This window comes from Hetaerina americana, unplaced genomic scaffold, assembly GCF_022747635.1.
Source record: "Hetaerina americana unplaced genomic scaffold, ioHetAmer1.1.p SCAF_51, whole genome shotgun sequence".
Lineage (NCBI taxonomy): Eukaryota > Metazoa > Arthropoda > Insecta > Odonata > Calopterygidae > Hetaerina > Hetaerina americana.
The window spans coordinates 20,001-45,834 of NW_027287107.1; the positions used below are offsets into that span (position 1 = coordinate 20,001).

A 25,834-nucleotide genomic window follows, 5' to 3' on the forward strand; every position below is an offset into this window, starting at 1 on the left:
TACCGCGACCCACATATGTATAAATATACATACATACATATACATACACACACACACACATATATATATATATATATATATATATATATATATATATATATATATATATATAATTTTATTATTATGTAATCTACCGGTTAAGGTAGGTTTTTTGGATGGACATAATTACTAATTAAATAATTTGTGACCCATAGCAAAACACAACATCCTACTTTACATCAGGTCCCTCTTCAGCTCTGGGTACTTTCTTCCTCCCTTCATCCCGTCCAACATCCCTATCCTGTTCCTTGCCTTTCCTCTTTTGCCCAACATTCTACCCTCTATCACAGTCTTCCACATCCCACTGCCGGTCAATAACCCCTTCATCCACTTTTCCTGCCTCCATCGGATTTCTCCCAACAAACCCATCTCTTCGCCCACCATACCAAGTACTTCCTCATTTGTTTTCTTCTTAGTCCATTTCACCTTTCCATTCTTCTCCAGACCCACGTTTCAAAAGCCTCCAGTATACGTCTAACCTCCTGCTTCAATGACCACGTTTCCGCACCGTACATAGCTACGCTCCATATCAAAGTTTTTACGAGTCTTTTCTTAACATCCTCACTCAACGTCCCTCTCATCAACTCCCTCCTCCTTGTGAAAGCCTCTTTGCCTAGCGCAATTCTTCTCCTTACGTCCTTACTACTTTGACCGTGTTGGTCCAAAACACTTCTGAGATACGTAACCCATTCTACCTGCTCTAGTTTTTTCCCTCCTATTTTAATGTCTAGCTTAGCCTTTTTCTTTATAGAAAATCGCATAACATTTGTTTTTATTAATATTGATTCTCATCCCATACCTGTCGCACTGAATTTCCAATTCACTCGGCAATGCTTGCAACCCTTGCAGGGTACTCAGAGATGAAGAGGGTCCTGATATAGAGTAGAAAGCTGGATTTTTTGTTATGTTAGGATTCACAAAATGTTCTATTTAGTAGCTGTGCCCATCCAAAAGCCTACCTTAACCGGTAGATTACCTTATAATAATATACATCTACACACATATAAACACATATACATACATATAAAAACATATATTATTATTATAAAGTAATCTACGGGTTCAGGTAGGTTTTTAGATGGACACAACTATCAAATAAATATATTGTGACTCCTAACAAAACAGCAAATCCAGGAACCTACTTAATATCAGGTCCCTCTTCAGCTCTGTGTACTTACTTCCTCACTTCATCCCGTGCAACATCCTCATCCTGTTCCTACCGTTTCCTTGTTTGCCAATCTCCATTCTCCCCTCTATCACAGTCCAACCCTTCATCTATTTTTCCTTCCTCCATAGGATTTCTTTTAACACACCCCTCTCTTCGCCCACCATACCTAGTACTTCCTCATTTGTTTTCCTTTCGGCCCATTTCACCTTTTCCATTCTTCTCCACACCAACATTTCAAAAGCCTCCAATCTACTCTTATCATCCTGCTTCAGTGTCCACGTTTCCACGGCGCACATAACTACGTTCCATGTCAAGTTTTGACGATCCTTTTCTTAACATCCTTGCTCAACGTCCCTGTCATGAACTCCCCCTCATTATGAAAGCCTCTTTTCCTAGCGCAATTCTTCTTACGTCCCTATTACTTTGACTATTATGGTCCAAAACACTTCTGAAATACGTAAACTGTTCCACCTACTCTTTTTTTGCCCTCCTATTTTAATGTTAAGCTTAGCCTCTCTCTTTCTTAAAAACCGTATAGCCTTTGTTTAATTTATACTAATCTTCATCCCATATCTATCGCACTGAATTTCAAATTCGCCCAGAAATACTTGAAACCCCTTCGCTGACTGAAACTAGACTTATTCATCAGCAAACCCAACTGCTAGCGACTTTCATTCATATCTCAAATTCTTCCCATGCCTCTTTAACCATTTTCTCCACATGTACGTTGAACAGCACCAGTGGCATGGACCACCCTGCCTTACACCTCTTCCTAGCTCTGCCCAACCGAACTCTCCATCCCCCACTCGCACCTGAGCATTCAGACATGTACAGGTTGCGGATGCGGTTGCTCCGTTCCACGAGAGCAATATATTTTCCAAATTTGAAATTTGGAGATGAAAATGAAATTATATTTGATTCAGCGTAGTTTTGGCGTTATGAAGAAAGTTTCAATACTTTTTCACTGGGCATGAGCCTATCACTGTCGTAACTGTTGCGTCGAGGTCCAGCGCAAATGGTCCCGGTTCTCAGCCACCAGTTTGTGTGTTTTTTTACGCAACATGTTCGGGTCAAAAATCATTTTCATTCCTCATAATTTCAGCCTCTGTGAGAAATGAATTGTCTCCCCCAGGTGTTCTTACAATGTACAAATTACGCAATCAACTCAGTTTACCATGTATTCATTTCATAGTACGAATCCTTTCCTGATCGACTGAGATTATGAGTTGAAGTATTTCACAATTTCGTCACTAGTAACCGCCATACTCAAATTCTTCGCTAAATTGTTCACATTACTGCTCTCTTTACTCCAGTATTTATTACTCAAGATATGAATAAGTCTTTTGAAGACTGATATACTTGAGAAACTGTTTTAGAATGTGAATCATTTTACTATAGCACAAAGATGAGGTGCAGATAACGAGAAAATTGAAAATGAAACGGAAATCGTGTAAAATCCGCATTCACTGTTTATGGTACCCGATAAAAATGCTAACTGCGGGAAATCTTAAATTACGATAAAAATACGAGGCTTAACTACTATTGAAAAATGATAAACGTAAAGTATTAATTTTTGGAAAGGGAGAGCTAAAGAATTAACTTAAGCGAGAAACTTATAGGGCCAAGCAAATACAGTGGAAAGTGTAATGCAATAATGTAGAAAATTTACCGACCGAAAGAAAAACAGAAGTGCTACAAAAGGTAAGAGATTTTTCAATATGTGGCAAGGGAAAAACACTACTTACCATAAGGAATGCAACAGGGAAGTTATTACGTGAGCCGGAAAAGATATAGGGAAGGTGAAAAGAATAAGTGAAGAGTTTTATGGCAAATAAAATAAGCCCGTTAGTTTAGAAAGAGAGGATGTGATGTAGGTGAGGGAAGCTTGGCTTGAACAATATCTGTTAGGGTGGTGGGGAAAACACCTAGGGAAAGGGAGATGTTTGGAACAAAACAATGAGTAGATAATATCCCCCAGAGTGACTACTGAGTTTAGGGAACGTGGAATGAAGGGATTCTTAGAACAAGAAAAAAACTAATATTATTCTTGACAAGTTGGGACGCGAAGTTAAATATTGAAATTAGAGGAAATAAACTAAAGCAGGTGAAGCATTTAATATATTTAAGCAGAATATTGGAAAAAATGGGCGTGGCAGCTGGATTATTAGGAGAAAATTGCATCAGTGAAAGAAAACTTTAAAAGAAGAAGAGAAATGATGACAGGTACATTGAGTTGATGTGAAGAATAGATTGGCAAAGACTTCAGTACAAAGTGTGTTGATCTTTTAATGTGAGACTTTGTCTTTGAGGCACGAGGATTAGTGTAGATAGTTGGCTTTTGAGATTTGGGTGTGACGAAGAATGGGGAAAATATTATGCACAGTAAGGAAGAAAATAACTGGTGTCAACACGGTGAGTGAGGATAGGAAGTAACTTAGGAAAAGACAGAAAAAAAGAGAAAACGGGTGGAAGCAATATTTAAAGGTGGGATGTTGGGATTTGTTGGAAATTATGGGATGTTGAAGGCCGATAGAGGGGAAAACAGTGGGAAACTAGGGTAGACAAAGGAAGAGCGTAGAATTTGACGTGAAGGCAGGCGGAAGCTCCAAATGAATGCAGACAGAAATGAAGTAGGGAAGAGGAAGGAAAGAAAGCAAGAAAAAACATTTGCAATAAATGAAGTTTCCATGATACTTAGAAATAAATCATCCAAAAAGTACCTATAAAGTTCGAATATATATATATATATTTATTTATTTATTTATTTTAATATTAAGGAAGGGAAAAAGTTAAAGAGTAAAAATATTTTAAGTTGAGTATATTATTTAAATGCATGATGGAATCTACTAAGTAACGAATTCAAACTTAAAAAATTGAAAATGGAATACCTCTTGAAATATTCATTTGTGGTGATTTCCTCTTTTCCTAATCCTGTATAAAATATTTGCCAAATATAGCCTCATTCAAGTTTTTTCACTCGCACACGGACCATCCTCGGTCTATAAATCTCGGATCAAAAACTGTCTAATCCCCAGGAACGACATAGGCCTCAGATAAACCTCTCCCATTCCACTTCATATAAGAAACTGGTGATTCTGCCGCTCCGGAATGTTGCGCCATTGGTCTCGGCTGTGAAGGTGTGACATCCGAAGATGTTATTATCTTCGAAACCAGTTACTTGGTTACCGTAATATTTGGAGAAGCTGCTAAGTCTCGCTCGGCAGGAATTTTTTCGGGTCAGTATGAAAAATATCGTACTCGACTTTAATAAGCAAAACATCATCCTAAAAAATTGAGTGCACGTAGAGATTTTCAGGATTACTGCAACGTTACTAGCCGCCAGGTGCTAGAAAAAATACATTAAGCCTCATATTGCACAAGTATGGACAGCTGGCAGATCGCGTTGTGTCATAGCGTTGGCGGCACATGACCTCATGCAAATAAAATATACGAGGCCACCTCCTGAAGCTCAATGCAAATATGATAGACTTCACAACGACGTATTAACCTTTTTTGTCTTACGTAACTTCGCATATAGCCACTAAGACAATTTACAGCATGGTACCACTAATAAAACTGCACGCAAAGAGTACTGATACCAGGTACCCCAATTAGTAGTTTCTAATTCCCTTCATTAATGACTCAAAATTCTGGGCGCGATACATTAAATTACGCACTGTTAATCTGGCTTTCTTGAGCATGAAGTATGCCGCATAAATTGAGACCAAATACCGATCAGATGGCATTTGCAGCTGTGTGGAATGATAAATGGAAGTCGCGGAACTTGCCAAATAAATTTGTATTACTAAGCACAGGTGTGCAATGAAAGGTGTAAAGCGAGGGAAGAAAGAGTGATAAAGCCTCTTGGGTCGTCATGCACCCTAGGAAAGGGGGTGAGCAACAGTCCTGAGGACATCCTAATCGACAGCCCATGTACTGCACCCACTGACCCTTAGGGACCGGCTTCGCAGCATACGAATACAAATTCATGAGCCGTCGTCGCCCGACTTGGACGATTCAAAGGGCAAAATCTATACTAATCTTGTTTGATTATGTTTCCTATTATTAATATAGGTGAAGGTTAAATGTGAGAAACTAGTGCAAAAAGGAAAACATTGACATGGAATGCAAACATGCGATTATTTTACAGCGAGGGATTGTAAACAGACTGCTCAAAGCATATTAGACGATCATTCATGATAAGTCAGTGCTAGGAATCGCCAAAACATCAAATTGAACTTAACTGTAGAACGGAGTACTCTGAGAATATTGCCGAAAAATGAAAAAAAAACTGAAACATTTGACAAACAAGGTAATCGAATTATAACCCTCCATGCGGATAGAATTGCAGTGATTAACTCTTACACATTTGAATACCCCATCGATGTATGCCTGCGCTCAATACAGGAATGACCCACCCGTAAGACACCATATAATTAAACAAAGAGTGATATTCCTCTCCCTTATAAGTTGGATAGAAACAACTCCGTCGGTAAAAGCTCTGTCGATCTCCGTGACCCTGAAGAGAGCCAACAGATTACGTAACTCATGCGGCAGCGTTCCAGAAACCTTAATACAAAGTAGACGATTACAAATCTGTGTTAAGGTATAACTCGACCCATATTTGGCAAAGAGAATGGTAAGATATGATCAAAAATTCCTTTAGTTGGAAAGTCATTAGATTTAGTTCCTCTCGAATTTCGGATCAACGTTCCAGGATTTGAGCCTCAAAGGATGAAAAGTGTGAACCACTGGGGTGACTACATATTTAAACAAACTAAGGCACTAAGAAGCTCTTCGTGCATTCCCTTCGAATTATTAATGCATTGCACGTTTTCTTATGTACTCATGAGTGCCAAGGGAACTGGGCGTCCTTGAAATGAGTCGTGTGCTTGTGATAAGAATGCGGAAAGGCGAAAGGTAAAGAATATCTTGTACCGGATGAAGAACAAAAACAGGGTGGGCGGAGCATGATTGAGTATGTCGTCACCTTCAACCCTAGGATGGAGTAGCACCGTAAACCCCGCAGGACGGCGGGAAGGCGAGTTCGCAGGATATAAGTAGGTAACAGATTTTATTTTCCTTGTTTTGAAATTTTTAATCAACGCAGCGGTACACCCCGTGGGCGGTGACGAGGGTTTTCTTTTGGGGTACTTGAAGACGAGAATTCATCTCATAACTCCTTAACTTCCAATCTTATCAATCACTTCATTCAGCGCATTTTACGGAGGGAATTCGCCTCAAATTGGTCACCCTAAAGAGTAATTGATAAGAGTGTTAGGAGAGAGGGGAATAAGATGAAAATTATCACCATTTCCGCTCAAGTCAGAAATCAACAGGAATCCCATAGGGATTGCCGTAACTTAATTTAGAGACTCCCAACTGGGAAATCATCCCAGTGATACTCTGTAGCTATTGCTTTGGATTATGAGGTGAATATTGGAAAAGTTTTTATTTAATAATTTTCAGAATACCTTTGCATAAAAGAATATTATATCCTTTAAGGAATCGCCTGATTAAGCTTGAACATAAGGGGGTTTGCCTTGTCCTGTATGGAATGGCATATTCAACATTGTTGGTGACTGCAGCAGGCGATTGGCTACCTGGGGAAAAATGGGAAGATGAGTGCCCATTTATGATCACTGAGCCCAGTGTTTCTCGTGAGAAAAGAGCTGGTACTGACTCCTAGAGGGAACGCGGTAAAATTGCACTTCTTTGCGTAACAGAGGCCGGGCAGGAATGGGGGCGGGGATAGGCTAAGGATATGAGAACTTGGTAGTATTAGAAAATGAAGGTATTAAGGTCAGGAAAGGTAAATTAGAAATTTGTTCCTATGTGTAGGGGACGTGGCGGCCCAGCGGATAGACCCCTGGCAACTGACCGCAGGGCCCGGGTTTGATTCTGAGTGATACCTCTATTCACCCTCAGCTTCACCCAGGCTGCGTATTCATAAGGGTTTTAATCCTTCCTGATTAACCGCAGGGAAGGAGAAACCGAAGGGAAAGCAACTGACCCCCCTTACCCTGGCGTATGATTTTCACGATTCTTCATCTGCTACCCTTTCCTATGCCGTCTGGATTCATACACAAGTTTTGAATAAGTCGCCTATCCTTTCAGTCCATTCCCACATTTCACAAAATCTCCGTTAAACTTATCCAATTATTATTAGGTAATCTACCGGTTAAGGTAGGTTTTTAGTTGGTCACAGCTACTAAATTTAACATTTTGTGACTCCTATCAAAACACAAAATCCAGCATCCTACTCTACATCAGGTCCCTCTTCATCTCTGAGTACTTTCTTCCTCCCTTCATCACGTCCAACATCCCTATCCTGTTCCTTCCCTTTCCTTGTTTTCCTCATTCTCCCCTCTATTACAGTCTTCAAAATCCCACTGCCGGTCAATAACCACTTCATCCACTTTTCCTGCCTCTGTAGGAGTTCACCCAACAAAACCCTCTATTCGCCCACCATATCAAGTACTTCCTCATTTATTTTCTTCTCTGTCCATTTCACCTTCCCCATTCTTCTCCACACCCACATTTCAAAAGCCTCCAGTCTACGTCTATCCTCCTGATTCAATGACCACGTTTCCGCGCCGTACATAGCTACGCTCCATATCAAAGTTTGTAAAAAGCCTTTTCTTAATATCCTGACTCAACGTCCCTCTCATCAACTCTCAACTTCTTGTGAAAGCCTCTTTGTCTAGCGCATTCTTCTCCTCACGTCCCTACTACTTTGACCATGTTGGTCCAAAACACTTACGAGATACGTAACCCGTTCTACTTGCTCTAGTTTTTTCCCTCCTATTTTAATGTCTAGCTTACCCTTTTTCTTTCTAGAAAATCGCATAAACTTTGTTTTATTTACATTGATTCTCATCCCATACCTGTCGCACTGAATTTCAAATTCACTCGGCAATGGTTGCAACCCCTTGGCTGGCTGACAAACTAAAGCTTGGTCATCAGCGAACCTAACTAATTTTACGAATTACCAACCCACTTTCATTCCTATCTCGAGTTCTTCCCATGCCTCTTTGATCATTTCCTCTACATACAGGTTGAACAGCAACGGTGATAATGGGCAACCTTGCCTTACACCTCTTCCTAACACTGCCCATCCGGACTCCCGGTTCCCCACTCGCACCTGAGCAGTCTGAGACATGTACAGGTTGAGGATTAGCCTACTTTCCCTCCAATCTATTCCTATTTTCTGCAATTTACTCATTAGTTCTCCCCAATTCACTCCATCAAACGCTTTTTCTAAATCTATGCAACAGGCAAATGCCTCCGGGTTGTACTCTATATTTCTCTCGATTAATAGTCTCATTAATGCAATGGCATCACGCGTACCTCTCCCCTTCCTAAACCCAAACTGATCATCCCCTATTGCCCTACTCTCTATCCTTTTGTTGATGATCCTGAGAACAACTTTAGCTGCATGGGATATCAAAGTTAATTGTCCTGTCGTCCTTACATGATGTAGCCTTTACCTTTTTCGGAATAAAAACTAAAACTTATCTCACAAAGTCTTCCGGCCAGATTCCTCCCTTATAAATACTACGAATGAGCCCATATAGCCTCTTCCTCCCTCATCGTCGAGTATGCCTGGACCTAAGCTATCTTTCTCTACGTCATGTTCCTTTTCTGTCTGACTTTGTTGGTCTAAGTTGTTCCCTATACAGTTCTATATATATATATATATATATATATATATATATATATATATATATATATATATATATATATATATATATATATATATATATATATATATATATTCCTTCCATCTCTCTTGGATCTTTCCTATATCAACTATTATCTTACCCGCCTTATCTCTAACTGTTAACATAGATCTCTCTTTCTTACTTCCCGATAAAGATTTAACTTGGCTGTACAGCGCACTGATTTCACCCTTCCTCTGCAGACTTTCCATATCCTCGCACTGCGTCTTCCACCATACTTCCCTTGCCCTATTTGTTGCCCGCCTCAATTTATTGTTTAACTTTTTGTACTTCATTTTGCCTAACTCTGTATTTACATTCTTCCATTTTCTCCCCTCATCCATCTTGGTAATCATCTCATCCGTGATCCATGGTTTCCTAGCCCTTTTCGCGTTAACGGTTCCAATGGTGTCTTTTGCGGCTTTAGATAACCCTTTCTGGATACTTTCCCATACTTTTTCGACAATACTTAGCCCTTTATCATCTTCCATAATTTCATCTACAGCCTGTTGGTACTCCTTCCTTTTTCATCCATTTAATGCTTCTACGTTCCATTTTCTAACCCACCGCCCCTGCTTTATCTTTTTGAAACGGACGCTACATTTCATAACAACTAAATTGTGGTCAGAGTCCACATCCGCTCCCGGGAAGCTGTGCGCATTAATCACAGTGTTCCTAAATCTGTGTTTAACCAGGATATAATCTAGCTGATACCTTTCTGAGTCACCTGGCATTCTCCATGTATACCTACGTCTTTTGTGGTGTCTAAACCAAGTGTTGGTGATGACCAACCCCCGTCTCCTGCAGAACTCAACTGCTTTCTCCCCGCAGTCATTCCTCGTGCCGAAACCGTAGTCCCCCACCTCATCACCTCTCTTCCTTCGCCTACCGTCGCATTCCAATCCCCCGTCACTATCAAATGTTTCCCTGCGGGAACACACGCGATTATGTCCTCTAATTGATCGTATATCCTATCTACCTCTCTCTCCTTATGGTTGCTCGGTGGCATGTATACCTGAATAATAACCAAGTTCGTCGGTTCTGCTTTTATCTCTACTGGTAATAACCTATCCGTTATCAGCTCTATGTTGACTACGCTTTTTCCTATCTCTTTATTCACTACTATGGCAACCCCTCGTTGGCTCTCGTCTCCGCCGCTGTATATTATTCTATAATTATCACTCCAGTAATGCCCGCTATCCTTCCATCTCACCTCTCGTAGACCTAAAATATCTATATTTCCCCTTTCCATCTCTCGCTTAACATTCTCCAGTTTCCCTGCCCTTATCATTGTCCTAACATTCCTGTTCTATACCTATGCGAATGCGTATGGTAGGTTATTTATGGGCATAACTACCTAATAAATATTTTGGTTCTCCTAAAAAAACATAACCAAACATTCTACAACAACGGGCTCTCTTCTTCTCTGTTTACTTCCTTTACCCCGTCCAATATCCCTATCTTATTCCTGCCCATTCCTCGTTTGCCTAACATTCTCCCCTCTGCCAGTGTTCAATATCCTTTGAATCGATTATTCCTGCCTCCTTATGATTGCTCTCAACAATCCTCGTTCCTCCCCCACTACACCTAGCACTTCATCTTTTGCTTTCCTTTTTTCCCAATGCACCTTCTCCATCCTTCTCGACACCATATTTCAAAAGCCTCCAATGTACGTGTATCATTCTGCTTCATTGACCATGTTTCCGCACTGTACATAACTACGCTACATATAAAAGATTTGACGAGCTTTTTCGTAGCATTCTTACGCAATATGTCTATCAACAATTCCCTCTTCGTGAAAGCCCCTCTGCCTAGTGCAATTCTTCTCCCTACGTCCCTACTACCTCGACCTATTTTGTGCAAAACACTTTCTAGGTACGCAAAATTTTCCACCTGCACTAGTTTTTGCCCTCCTATTTTAATGTTAAGCTTAGCTTCTCTCTTTCTTAAAAACCGCATAACCTTTGTTTAATTTATACTAATCTTCATCCCATATCTATCGCACTGAATTTCAAATTCATTCAGAAATGCTTGAAACCCCTTCGCTGACTGAAACTAGACTTATTCATCAGCAAACCTAACTGCTAGCGACTTTCATTCATATCTCTAATTCTTCCCATGCCTTTTTAACCATTTTCTCCACATATACGTTGAACAGCACCAGTGACATGGACCACCCTGCCTTACACCTCTTCCTAACACTGCCCATACGGTCTCCCAGTTCCCCACTGGCACTTGAGCAGTCTGAGACATGTACAGGTTGCGGATTAGCCTCCTATCCTTCCAATCTATTCCTATTTTCTGCAATATACTCATTAGTTTTCCCCAATTCACTCTATCAAGAGCCTTTTCGAAATCTACGATACAGGTAAAGTCACCCTGATTGTATTTTATATTTCTCTCGATTAGTGATCTTATTACTGCAATGGCATCACGAGTACCTCTCCCTTTCCTAAACCCAAACTGATCATCCCCAAGTAGTCATTTGCCCTGCTCTCCATCCTTTTGTTGATGATCCTGAGAACCACTTTAGCAACTTTGGCGTGGGAAATGAAGCATTTTTCTGTAGTCCTCACATGATGCAGCCTTTACCTGTTTCGGTATAGGAACTAACACCGACCTCACAAAGTCTTCCAGCCAGATTCCTTCCTCATAGATGCCACGAATCAGTCCATATGGACATTCCCACATTTTCCTAAACCTCTAAGTATTTCCGCAGGAATGTTGTCTATCCCTACAATCTTATTTGGTTTCATCTCCCTTAATGCCCTTTATATCTCATCGTCGAGTATGGGCGGACGTTAGCTATCTTCAGCTACGTCATATTCTACGTCGAACCTTGTTGGCCGAAGTTCTTTACCATATAGTTATTGTATATATTCCTTCCATCTCTCTTGGATCTTTTCTGTTTCAACTACTACCTTACTTGATTTATCTCTAACTGTCAACACAGATTTTCCCTTCTTACTTCCCGTTAGTGTTATAAAATTATTGTATAGCGCACCTTTTTCTCCCTTCCTCTGCAAACTTTCCAAATACTCGCACAAGGTCTTCCACTACGCTTCTTTTGTTTTATTTGTCACCCGTCTCAATTCAATATTTAACTCATTACATTTCCTTCTCTCATCTTTCTTTCTGATCATCCGCCATCACTATCAAATGTTTCCCTGCAGGAACACACATTATTTCCTCTAACTGATCCTGTACCCTATCGACTTCTTGCTACTTATGATTGCTTGGTGGCATGTATACCTGAAAAATGACCTAGTTCATTGGTTCTGCTTTTACCTCGACTAGTAATATTCTATCCGTTGCCTGCTCTATGTTGACTTCTATGCTGGATTGCTCTATGTACGCTTCTTCCTAACTTTTTATTCAATATTATAGTGACCCCTCGCAGGCTTTCGTCCCCTTCGCTGTATATTTCTCTATAAATATCACTCCAGTAATCTCCACTAGCCTTCCATCTCCCCTTGCATAGACATAAAAAATCTACGTTTACTCTTCCCATCTCTCGCTTTATATTCTCTAATTTACCTGCCCTCAATATTGTTTTAACATTCCAAGTTATTATTCTAACTATTTCTGTCTTCTTCTGTGTCTTCTGTGCTGCTGCTGCCGGTTTTGCTGAGCAAGGCCGTAGAAGCCTTGCGTCTCCCGCTGCCGGGCACGACACGCGGCCGATTCTCATTGTTGCCAGTACTCATTTTCTCTATAATATCCAACGTAAAAATCATGGGATTAATAATTGAGGTGGTTTCCCGTGGTCTTCCTCAATAGTGTTTGTAACGTGACACCATCACTCTGGGGTCATACGCATAGGCAGCCGCCTCGCTGAGGAACAGTCGCCGCTAAATATACACACACACGCACATACTCTATATACACAACTTTTACAACCAGTGCAAAAGTATCAGAGTCAAGTAGGCATCAAAACAACTTTGGATAAAATAGTTCAAAGTTCATGTTAAAATAATGTCAAAAATATTTAAACGATTCTACAATCTACGTAATTAAATTATCACTTAACGAACTCACAACGTAATTTACAGATGACATTTACTTTAAGACTTTTTATTAACAGAGAGTCTGTATACCGAAATAAATATAAACAATATTGAGTAAAGTAATTTGAAGTGGTTGACATGCCACATCTAGTTCAGCCATATTTAATTACATTCCCATATACGAGTAAAATGTAGCCCTGCGTGGTACTCTAATGCTTTTTGTACCGAAGAGATAAAATCTAGCTGCATAGTTCCAAAATAAAACTTAGGGGAGATTTTTATAAGACGATATCCAGGACAGACAAGAATGTATTTTTCGCCAAGCAAACCTCAATTCCGTATTTACAACGATATTTGTATAAAAAATGAAGAATTCTTCCGTAATGCCTAATTGTATCAATCTCTTCAAAGAAGAATTTGCTATACATTGATGTGGACTTGAATTTATGATGAAATGCATGTACTGGTATTTAACACACTGCCATTATCAAACTTGTTCATTTATACACCAAATTTTTTCAATCGAGTTTATTTTCTTACGCAAAAAAAAGCGTAGTATCACCCGAGGATTTATACAATTTTCCACGAAGCTAGCAGCCTGCTTTAACCCTGCAGTTTTTTCAAAATACCTCTACACTTCAGACTTGAAATTCATCCTGCGAGTGAATTTTATCACCCCAAAAGAGAACTAGCACACAAAATTTCCGATGCCTATAGAAATCACTTAACAGCGAAACCAAACCCGACAAGCAATCAGTCAGTAGGTATAAACCCTCCAAATATAGAACACTTGCCAGGAAAAACTAATGACATAATGCAGAATATGTGACCACTCTGTTTCATTGTTGGATGTATCCAAACGAACGATGACAATTTTCTTGTCACGGAAATTCTTTTCGCTCAATTCCGAGAGGGTCTTTCATGCCACTTTCATATGATCTTACATGATGAAGAGAAAGCGAGAGAAACTGGAACAAAATTGTAAATAAAACACCCTTGTAAAAGTCCCAATTTACTGTGTTAAAATTCGATGGTAAAAATATTCTCTAGCATGAAATGTATCATAAAGAATAAAAAAATTATTAAATTCCACTTTCAATTCAAGGTATCAGAAATTATTATCGGTATACGGCATATCAAAAGAGCTGATAATAACGATAGCTTCGACATATCTCCGAAAAATTACCGACATATTTACCGATTATGCCTGCCAGGCAGGTGCGTTTTGGGAATAAGACCACTATCCCTCAAGTCGTCCTCATTTTCTGAAATACGTAGCAGTAGTAGTATTTAGCGGAGGCGACCGACAGCTGAGGTCATTTGCGTCATAGGGGATGGGCAGGAAAGGATGAAGAGAAACCCGGCGTCGGCATTAGCCTACTCTTTACGAAAGGCGCCAAGGGGTCCGCAGCTTAACGTCCCATCTGGAGGGACGGCGTACTCACTCAAAGTGCCCTCCACAAAGCACCTCAAGCAGGGTTCGAGATACCGCTGAAAAATATTCAAGACCGCCGGGATTTGAACCAGAGCCTGGGTGGGAAGCCAGTACGAGAGCCACCGAACCATCTCGACGTTCAATTACTTCGCCCACTTGTACGCGATTCAAGAAGCAAACAAAAACCCTTCATTGCATTCTCTATTCCATTCCATAAATGTCCACGGTACTGCTGTCACTATTTCGGATTCCAGGTAATTTTCCATGAACAATGACTAAGAGAAATACGATATACCAATGAATCTTGGCCACCGTGACATTGGACGCTGTGGGTGGGTGTCGTGTCTATCGTCGGAGGAATCAAGGCTAAAGAGTGAAGGAATATAATGTCCAAGCTTACACTGGATTACAAAGTGTGTATCACATTCAATTTAAAGCATTATCTTTCACAAGATAACCGCCAGTTTACATAATTGAATGGATTCTTTTTTTTGCGAGTGCGCGTATGTTACGCATAGAAGTCAAATACCACATTTATTAAACCGAGAGTTACCTTGATAGGTGAGGGAGCAACACCTCTTGATAACCTTTATGACGTTTGCAATTCGCGCACACGTGTTAGTGTGGGCAGTAATTTCCCCTGTACCCTCCACTACTTCCCAGGAAAAAAAACATCTCGCGATAGAGTGAATATTCTTTTCGAAATGTTCCTGGGTCGGTTATGTGAATGACCCGTTGATGTTGAAATTCAGTCATTTAAAAAAATAGGATTTTAAACATTTGCCCCGCAAGCTATTTTTTCACCATAGAACAAACCCATCAAAGGAATTGAATTAATTTAATAGTACTCACCATTTTGCCAAATTTGTGCACTCTACGGCAGTGTTTTATAATTTGACTCTTCATGCCGTTCCCTTTCAGGATAGGCACTGTCAAAAAAAGACTAGTATCAAGTTGCGAAAAAGATTGATTTTTATTGACCTCTCGCATATAGATTTTTAAGAGACGGCACTGCAAAGTTTCTGATTTTCAAGATAATGCCCTAGAGATAGAGAAATATGACGTCGAGTGTTTTTTTTTAGGTTTACAAAATTTACAGAGACATATGGTGTTTTAAATAACTGCTACGTACCTTTCTTTTAGAACGACTATCGTACATAATTCGCTCTTAGCTGAAAGCGGTTTAAGTAAAACTGGACACAGGCATCTACTGATAGGATTCGTGAGATAAGATCCCTAAAAACATCGCAACTGCATTGTAATTAGACGAAATTTCAAACGAGAATATGTATTATGCGGAATGCCCTTTCGTTACATTAAATACCTTTTAAAGTTCTTGGCAGGGATTGCCACGATCGACAACTTTACACACTATGGTATCAGGCTTGACTACATGGAAATTCATTTTCGTCTACCTCATGCACAATTTTTTTGACATCGCGGAGGTATTTATACACTAGAGAATTGGGAGTGGGCTTGGGATGGGGAGGGGAGTGGGGGGGAGGAGTTTTCGAATGCGAGTGTTTATACTACCACCTAGACCTGAACCGACGGCGGCTCAAGGCAGGCCTGAGCCCAGACCCTTCTGCGCACACCGCCGAGACCGTCCTACACACGTCGAGTCAAGCGACACACGACAGCCGAGTCCGCCCTACGGCGACGGCTGGGTAAAGGCACAACGCTTCAGCGCCATCCATCTTCTAGGCTCGTTGATTCGCTATTTTGCTAAATTGCTTAGCTATTTTGGAACCAATTTAACAAAAACTGAGGCGAAGGGGGGGCAGTGAAGGGGGGGCAGTGAAGGGACCAGTGGGGGAAGAGGTTCATTAGTCGGGTAAGGGATAGGATGCTTCCAGTAGGGGGAGACTTTTTAAACCAAAAGTCGTTCACTATATTTCCCGTTCTCCGATTCCTTGTATTTACCAGCTCCTCCCATTTATCTAACTTCTTTTCTTTCCGCATTAGATGTAGAAGAACTGGGGTGAAATTGCTGGCGTGATTCTCCTCCCAAGGATGTTTCCGAAACTCCAACATCAAGCAATCGCACTTCGCTATGAACTCATTTCACCCAAATCGTTGAACAGTATAACGACAATGGCTGTGAAACACACACTTCCGCGGAATTTCAGCGCAAGTGTATGTACACGAGCGTATCCAGACTTTTACCCATGACCAATATTTGATTGGAATGATTTCTACCAAATGAATAAAGTGGGGAGGGCTGGAGTTGGGCAATGAATTGTCTGCTCAAGTTCGGGCTCATTTTCCGGTGGTGGAGTTCTCTCTGCGCTACATTATCTCCTGCTTGTCTGATGTATTGGTACTGATGGTGCAATTGTTCCCTCCATCGGATGGGGCTCTTATCCTACCGAACTCGTTCCTTGATACAAAGGCGGTGATACGATGGCCCCGAAGAATTCTTTCCCGGTAGAGCGAATAGGCGGTGCGCGCGGTTCATCTAACTTGTGCACTTGCGCTCAACTAAGAATTTCTACTCAATTAGAATACTATTTAACAATTTACCAGTAATGCATTATTAGCATTCTGGGAAAAAACTGAGTTGACGAGGCAAATCCCTACATCTGCAGGTTAATGATACTACCCAGTGAGCCTCAGTTGGCATTCTTTGTAACAGTTTTTCTTAGTGAACAATCATGTGGAGGCAATTCGCACAAATAACTACCTAACTAGTACTACGTGGGGATCACTGAGAAAATATCAAAGCATGTTCAAACTGGCGGTCCCACAACCTTTTCTTGATTGCAATTTTCTGTACTAACGCGAACGCCAGAAGGCTTTCATCCTTTCCAATTTCAAGCCAAAATCACAGTCTTTAACCCGAAGGTCAGTTTTATACGCGAGTAGAACTCGATCGGTACAAATTCCAAAATTCACATTAAAATAGGGGGTGCAATTCCTTCCCTCACCCCCGACTTCCATGGAAGACCTGGTTCCCAGAAAAAATCAAACGGCTTTGGTTCAATAGGGGGTGTGCAGGGTTATCAATATAACTCGGGTACCATAGCTTATCAAGCTGAACGCTCTGCACTAACACCTAGGTTGCCTTGGCGATAATATATAATCGCAGCCGCTAAAATTATGATTCAAACTTCATGAAATAACCTGTTCATTGATGAACTTGCACAATCACCTGGAATGGTTCATTTTCGAGGCAGACTTTATTCTATTAAGACACGCTAGCAATAATTTGTCGAAATTACTAACACCGCTTCAATCCCTTAACGACGAACTAATGTTCAATTTTAAAAAACTGTCAAGGTTAACACGGCATAATAAAGCGATCTTTCCACAAGAAGGGCGAATCATTTGGAATTATACTTAACTCATAAATTAATTCGTACAACAAAAGAGACATGAATAAAAGATAATTGCCACTTCATATTCAGCCTTTCCATACGTTAAAACAGGCGCCTTTACGTTCATACAACTTGAACACTTTCTGTAAATTTCTGTCCCATTAAACCATTGCAGAGGATACAAAAAATGAAAAAATGATCGAAACTAGATATTTCAAAATCAGAAAATGTTTACTTACGCTACGTATTTTTGTCTTAAATTCCATGTTTCGTCGCGGTTTAAATCTTGAATTAGGCCGTCCATAGTGCTGCAATGCCACGAAGTTTACTTCACACTAATCCTTGTCAAGGAACACAGGATCACTGAACTTATAGAGCCGTGAGCATGGTGCTCCCTCTGCATAGGACTTGGAAGCAACCTTCCGGTCGATGCTCGCCAACGGTGTGAAGTGATACCCCATGCTCTAAACCGGCGGCCCCGTAGGTACTCTCTTGTCGCGACGGAAGCGGAGCTGCGTGGTTGCTGCCGTTGCTGCTCTTGATGCGTTTGCGGCCTTGTGAGTTCATATTTATTCCAGAAGATGTCATTTCAATTGGCAACCGATTAGACGAGCTCTTTTTAAAAGTTAATAAGTAGGATCACTTAATTAGCTTATGTTAATTTCGTCTTACCTATCGCATATGGCTAATCTAATTTCACCTTACCTAGCGTAGATATTTTGAGTCAACTAAGACGCTTTATTTACTGAATAGTTTATATGCAGTCATGGCTGTAAAATTAGAATGCATGCTTAATTATCACCAACACTTGACTTATGCACCTCAATAGACGTAGGTGTGCATGAAAAATGACAGGTGACTCAGAAAAATACCAGTTAGACTTTATTATGTTTAGGCTCAGATTTAGACAGTGCGCGTTCAATCCGCACAGTTTCCCGGGAGCGGACTCGGCCTCTGATCACAATTTAGAAATTATAAAGTGTAGCGTTCGATTCAAGAGGATAAGACAGGGAAGGAGGTTTAAGGAATAGAGAGCAGAAGCATCAAGATGATTGAAAAAAAGGAGTATCAGGAGGCTGCAGAGAAAATCAGGAATAAGGAGAGGTATCTGGGCACTAAAGAGGAAAAATGGGAATATGCCAAAAAAGAGGTATCGAAAACCGCCAAAGAAACTATAGGAATTGTTAATAATAAACGAACAAAGAAACAATGATACAGGATGAGATGAATACAGAGTTAGAAGAGAGAGAGAAAGGGAAGAACGTAAATACAGGTTAGGTAGAAGGAAGCTCGAAGAGTAAAATAATAAATGACGGGTAACTTATAGAAGAAAAGAAACGTGGTGCAAAACACAGTGCGACGGTATCGAAAGTTTTCAGGAGGAGGGTGAAATTGGTGCGCTATACAATGTTTATAACGCTATCAGGAAGTAAGAAGGGAAAATCTGTGTGGGCAGAGATAAATCCAGTAAGGTAATTGTTGAAACAGAAAATATTCAAGAGAGATGGAAGGAATATATAGAAGAACTGTGTGGCAAAGAACTTAGGCCAACAAGGTTAGACATAGAAAGAGAATATAACGTAGCTGAAGATAGCTTAGGTCCAGGCATACTCGATGATGAGATAGAAAGGGCATTGAGTGAGATGAAATGAAATAAGGTGGTAGGGGTAGACAGCATTCAGGCGGAACTACTCAAAGGTTTAGGAAAATGTGGGATGAAGAGTCTATTTGGACTGGTTTGCAGCATCTATGAGGAAGGAATTTGGCTGGAAGACTTTTTAAGGCCAGTGTTATTATACCAAAAAAAATAAAAGCTCATTATCTGAGACCTATAGAACAATAAGTTTGATATTGCATGCAGCTAAAGTTGTTCTCAAAATCATCAACAAGACGATGGAGAGGGGAGCAAATGATTACTTGAGGGGTGATCAGTTTGGGTTCAAGAAAGGGATTGGTATACATGATGCCATTACTGTAATGAGATCACTAATAAAGAGGAGCATAAAATACAATGAGGATGTATTTCCCTATTTTGTAGTTTTCCAAATAGTATTTGATAAAGTGAATTAAGAAAATTATAAATGTTTTGCAGAAATTAGGAGCAGGCTGGAAATATGGAACACTAATTCACACCCTATATATGCCTCACACCACTCAAGTGTGAATGAGGCATGGATAGTTTCAATTGGCAGTGTTAGGAAGATAAGTAAGACACGGGTGTCCACTATCACCGGTGCAGTTCAACGTATAAGAGGAGGAAATGATTAAAGATGCATAGGAAGAACTGGAGATAGGAATGAAAGACTGCATGAAATTCATAAAATCAGTTAGGTTTGCTGGGGACCAAGCTTTAGTTCATCAGTTAGCCAAGGGGTTTCAAGCATTGCTGAGTGCATTAGAAATTCAGCGTGATAGATATGGGATGAGAATCAATATAAATAAACCAAAGGTTATGCGATTTTCCAGAAAGGAAAAGGCTAAGTTAAACATTAAAATAGGAGGACAAAAAATAGAGCTGGTTGAATAGTTAATGTATTTCAGACGTGTTTTGGACCATCATGGTCAAAGTAATAGGGATACAAGGAGAAGAATGGAGTTGACCAAAGAACTTTTCTCACGGAGAGTATTGATTTATTTATTTATCGACTTAATTGGGCGAGGTTGAGACCTAAAGTCCCTTCTTCCACCTAACCCTTACATTACAGACATTACATTAAAGACAATTACATACAACCAAGCCCTAGATGGAGGAAAATCCACCTAGGCGGGAATCGAACCCGCGACCTTTGGGTTTGTAGGCGAGGACGCTACCCCACCACCACTGGGGCCGGCATGATTGTGGATGGCATTGATGACAGGATTGGTAGCTAAGCATGTTTATGAAAGGCTCCTTAAAACTTTGATATGTGACATAGTTATTTAACGGGAAAAGCATGAATATAGCGGGAGGAAGTATATAGAGTTGAAAATGGGGTTATTGTAGAATAGGATGCTGGGTTAGTTAGTTAGGAGAGACAAGGGAATTGCCACTTTACCATTTGGTAGCTTTTGTCCATTCAAAACCTGCCTTAACCAATAATAAATTATATATTGGCAATATGGGTTAAGGATAATGATGCATCAGTGTCCAGGAGGAGAAAATCGGGGATCGAGATGGTGCGGGGGCTAATGTACTGGCTTCCCACCCTGAGGGCACGGGTTCAAATCCCGGCGGTGTTGAATATTTTTCAGAGGTATCTCGATCCCTACTTCAGGTGCTTTGTGGAGGGCACTTTGAGTGAGTACGCCGTCCGTCGGATGGGACGTTAAACTGCGGACCCCTTGGCACCTTTCGTAAAGAGTAGGCTAATGCCGACGCCTACTTTACATCAGGCCCCTCTTCAGCTCTGGGTACTTTCTTCCTCCCTTCATCCCGTCCAACATCCCTATCCTGTTCCTTCCCTTTCCTCATTTGCCCAACATTTTCCCCTCTATCACAGTCTTCAACATCCCACTGCCGGTCAATAACCCCTTCATCCACTTTTCCTGCCTCCATCGGATTTCTCCAACAACAAACCCCTCTCTTCGCTCACCATACCAAGTACTTCCTCATTTGTTTTCTTCTTAGTCCATTTCACCTTCTCCATTCTTCTCCAGACCCACGTTTCAAAAGCCTCCAGTATACGTCTAACCTCCTGCTTCAATGACCACGTTTCCGCGCCGTACATAGCTACGCTCAATATCAAAGTTTTTACGAGTCTTTTCTTTACATCCTCACTCAACATCCCTCTCATCAACTCCCTCCTCCTTGTGAAAGCCTCTTTGCCTAGAGCAATTCTTCTCCTTACGTCCCTACTACTATGACTGTGTTGGTCCAAAACACTTCCGAGATACGTAACCCGTTCTACCTGCTCTAGTTTTATCCCTCATATTTTAATGTCTAGCTTAGCCTTTTTCTTTATAGAAAATCGCATAACATTTGTTTTTATTAATATTGATTCTCATCCCATACCTGTCGCACTGAATTTCCAATTCACTCGGCAATGCTTGCAACCCACTGGCTGACAAACTGAAGCATGGTCATTAGGGAACCTAACTGATTTTACGAATTCTCCGCCCACTTTCATTCCTACCTCCAGTTCTTCCCATGCCTCTTTAATCATTTCCTCTGCATACAGGTTGAACAGCAACGGTGATAATGGGCAACCCTGCCTTACACCTCTTCCTAACACTGCCCATCCAGACTCCCCGTTCCCCTGTTCTCACAAAGTCTTCCGGCCAGATTCCTTCCTCATAAATACTACCGATCAGCCCATATAGCCTCTTCCTCCCAAATTTTCCTAAGCATTTTAAAAGTTCCACGGGAACGGAATTCCCCTCCACGGCCTTATTTTGTTTCATCTCCCTTAATGCCCTTTCTATATCATCGTCTAGTATGCCTTGACTTAAGCTATCTTCCTCTACATCATATTTTTTTTCAATGTCTAACTTTGTTGGTCGAAGTTCTTTACTATACAGTTCTTCTATATACTCCTTCCATTCCTCTTGGATATTTCCTGTGTCAACTATTACCTTACCCGCCTTATCTCTAACTGTTAGCATATATCTCCCTTTCTTACTTCCAGATAAAGGTTTAACTTTGCTGTACAGTGCACTGATTTCACCCTTCCTCTGCAGACTTTCCATATCCTCGCACCGCGTCTTCCACCATGCTCCTTTTGCTTTATTTGTTGCCCGCCTCAATTTATGGCTAAATCCTTTGTACTTCATTTTGCCTAATTCTGCATTTACATTCTTCCACTTTCGCGGCTCATCCATCTTTGTAATCATCTCATCCGTGATCCATGGTTTCCTAGCCCTTTTCGCGTTAACGGTTCCAATGGTGTCTTTTGCGGCTTTAGATAACCCTTTCTGGATACTTTCCCATACTTTTTCGACAATACTTAGCCCTTTATCATCTTCCATAATTTCATCTACAGCCTGTTGGTACTCCTTCCTTTTTCATCCATTTAATGCTTCTACGTTCCATTTTCTAACCCACCGCCCCTGCTTTATCAGTGTTCCTAAACCTGTGTCTAACCAGGATATAATCTAGCTGATACCTTTCTGAGTCACCTGGCATTTTCCATGTATACCTGCGTCTTTTGTGGTGTCTAAACCAAGTGTTGGTGATGACTAGACCCTGTCTCCTGCAGAACTCAACTGCTTTCTCCCCACGGTCATTCCTCGTGCTTAAACCGTAGTCCCCCACCTCATTACCATCTCTTCCTTCGCCTACCATCGCATTCCAATCACCATCACTATCAAATGTTTCCCTGCAGGAACACACGCGATTATGTCCTCTAACTGATCGTATATCCTATCTACCTCTCTCTTCTTATGGTTGCTTGGTGGCATGTATACCTGAATAATAGCTAAGTTCGTCGGTTCTGCTTTTATCTCTACTAGTAGTTTTCTATCCGTTACCTGCTCTATGTTGACTACGCCTCTTCCTACCTCTTTATTTAATACTATGGCAACCCCTCTTTGGCTTTCGTCCCCACTGCTGTATATTATTCTATAATTATCACTCCAGTAATCCCCGCTATCCTTCCATCTCACCTCGCATAGACCTAAAATATCTATTTTTCCCCTTTCCATCTCTCCCTTAACATTCTCCAATTTCCCAGTCCTCATCATTGTCCTAACATTCCACGTTCCTATTCTAACTAATGTGGTCTTCTTCTCCTGCATCTTCTGTCCTGCTGCTGCTGGTTTTCCCTTGCAAGGGTTTCGTTGGATGACGACAGCGGAAGCCTTGCCTCCCCCACTACCGGGCACGACACACGGCCGATTTGGCCGAGCCCCGTAGTTGCCAGGACTCAAAATCTCTGTATAGCCCATCATGTTAATCTTGGGAATGATAATTGAGGTGGTTTCCCGTTGCCTTCCTCAATAGTGTTTTCAGCGTGACACCATCACTTACTGGCCGCCCCACTGGGGTCAGATGCCATTGGAGCCGCCTCACTGAGGAACAGATGCTGCGTGGACTACCTTTCGTCTGGCTCCTAAACTTCGACCTATCTGGCATGGGTGAACCTACCAGGAACAATTATTATTACTCCCGCCACCATAGCTCTAGGGGTCATCGGAACGCACAAGCCCTTCCACCACGTCAAGGTTGTAGTCCGGGGAGGGGGAAAAAAAAAAATATATATATATATATATATATATAGTGGGTTGCGGTAGTCCAGGGGGTAGAGCGTTGGACTGCTGATCGGAGGGTCCCGGGTTCGATTCCCAGGCAAGGCACTCTGGGCACCTGCAGCTCCACCCAAGCTATGTGATTTTTCGGGTACCACGTCTTCTCGGGAAACCATAACCGGCACAGGGAAAGGAACTGGCCCCCCTACCCTGATGTGTGTATATTCACACGCCGTATAGGGCTTAGTACTGGGTGATCTCTACCATCACCTACTAAACCGACCTTCGGTTGATTACTTTGTGTTTATATATATAAATATATATATATATATATATATAATTATTAGGTAATCTATCGGTTAAGGTAGGTTTTTGGATAGGCATAATTACTAATAAAATAATTTGTGACCCCTAGCAAAACACAACATCGTACTCTACATCAGGGCCCTCTTCAGCTGTGAGTACTTTCTTCCTCCCTTCATCCCGTCCAAGATCCCTATCCAGTTCCATATATATATATACTTATATATCATATTTTACCATTAAAAATTCAGGCACACTGTAATCATTTTTCTCAAAATTTTTTAAAAATTGTCTGTAAACTGTATTACGTATCTTATATCTCTGTATTTCTGTGGTCATTTATTATATAAGTTCGGTCCCATTGCCTTTGATCTTAGGCTTGCAACTTTGGTTCAATTATGTTTTATATGCAGGTTTGACTGGGTTCTGCTATGGTGACTATGACAGTGAGAATTTGCATGGAAATCTGTCAGATTTAGTTTCATGTATGTAACTTTGTCTAGGATGTATAGGGATGGCAAAGGCTGAAGCCCAAGATCTTGAAATATTGGCCAGGCAAATGAAGTTGGGGATTTAAATGCAATGATGCACATAGCCTTCTTTTACAGTTAAAATATGACTTGGGAGAAAGGAGATAAGCCTCGGAGTTCCCTCTATGGCTTTATCAGAGTAGATAAAGCCATAGTGTTGCGTTACTAAGTGCATCTTTGCTCACTGTTTTCTTCAAAGTTCTTAGGAGGGAACATGCTGAACTTCATTTTCCTGAAAGGCAATTTATATGGGTTTCCCATGTTGGGTCCAAATGGATGTCAAGAAATTTTGTGGATTTAATAAATTCTATATTTTGGCAATTCACTGTTGTTGGAGTACTGGGTTAGAATGGGCTTTGAGGGAAATATATTGTCTAGAATTTTCATTGATCAGTTTCAGACTATGTTCTTGGAACCAATGTATTTCAAGCTGCAATCCTGATGTACTCTTTGAAGCTAATTCATTAATAGAGGTTACAGAAACTAATATGTTGTTATCATCAGCATATAGAACTGGTTTAATCATACTTACTGTCATTAAAACTGAGGGCAGATCATTGATATAAATTGAGAAAATTATTGGGCAATGAATAGAGCCCTGAGGCACTCCTCTGGATTTTGATTTGACTTTGGTAATGTATTCAAAACCACTGACCGTTATATTGCCTGTATACTCCCTCACGATTTTAAAAATATGACTGGATCCACTGCCTTGGCACCCCTTTTATTTCATAACAATGCAATTTTTTCACAGGAATGCTGTGATATACTGATTCAAAGGCTTTGGTGAAATCTGGAAAAAGGCTGGTCGTCTCCTAATGATCAAGAGAGGTCAAAATAAATTTCATGACCTGACATACTGCTGAAATGGTGGATCGGCTTTTAATGAACCCGTGTTGATGAATTGATAATAAATTATTTTTACGGAATTGGTATGTAAGTCTATTAAAAAATATTTTCTCAAATATTTTAGTGAATACTGATTGTATAGCAATTGGTTGATAGTTACAAGGGTTGTTCTTGGTTCCTTTATTATTTTAAACAGGAATAACTTTCGAAGTCTTGAGAGGAGTTAGGAAAATACCTAGGGAGAGAGATTCATTAATTAAATAAATTAGAAGTTCTTTAATAAAAGGATAGCAGAATTTGATC

The 25,834-nt window shown here is 40.6% G+C and overlaps 1 protein-coding gene across 4 annotated transcripts in view; it reads right to left on the reverse strand.

Annotated features, from left to right (window-relative positions):
- LOC139694642 (ethanolamine-phosphate phospho-lyase-like) overlaps positions 1–18,172 on the reverse strand; it is a 29,754-nt gene extending 11,582 nt beyond the window's left edge. For 3 of the 4 annotated variants that reach the window (XM_071593129.1, XM_071593130.1, XM_071593131.1), the window contains exon 1: positions 17,927–18,172. In XM_071593129.1, the coding sequence (XP_071449230.1) occupies positions 17,927–17,991 (65 nt within the window). In that variant the 5' untranslated portion in view covers positions 17,992–18,172. The remainder of the gene's footprint in view (positions 1–17,926) is intronic. The other variant, XM_071593132.1, reaches the window with a different exon arrangement.
- Positions 18,173–25,834: the final 7,662 nt, after the last annotated feature.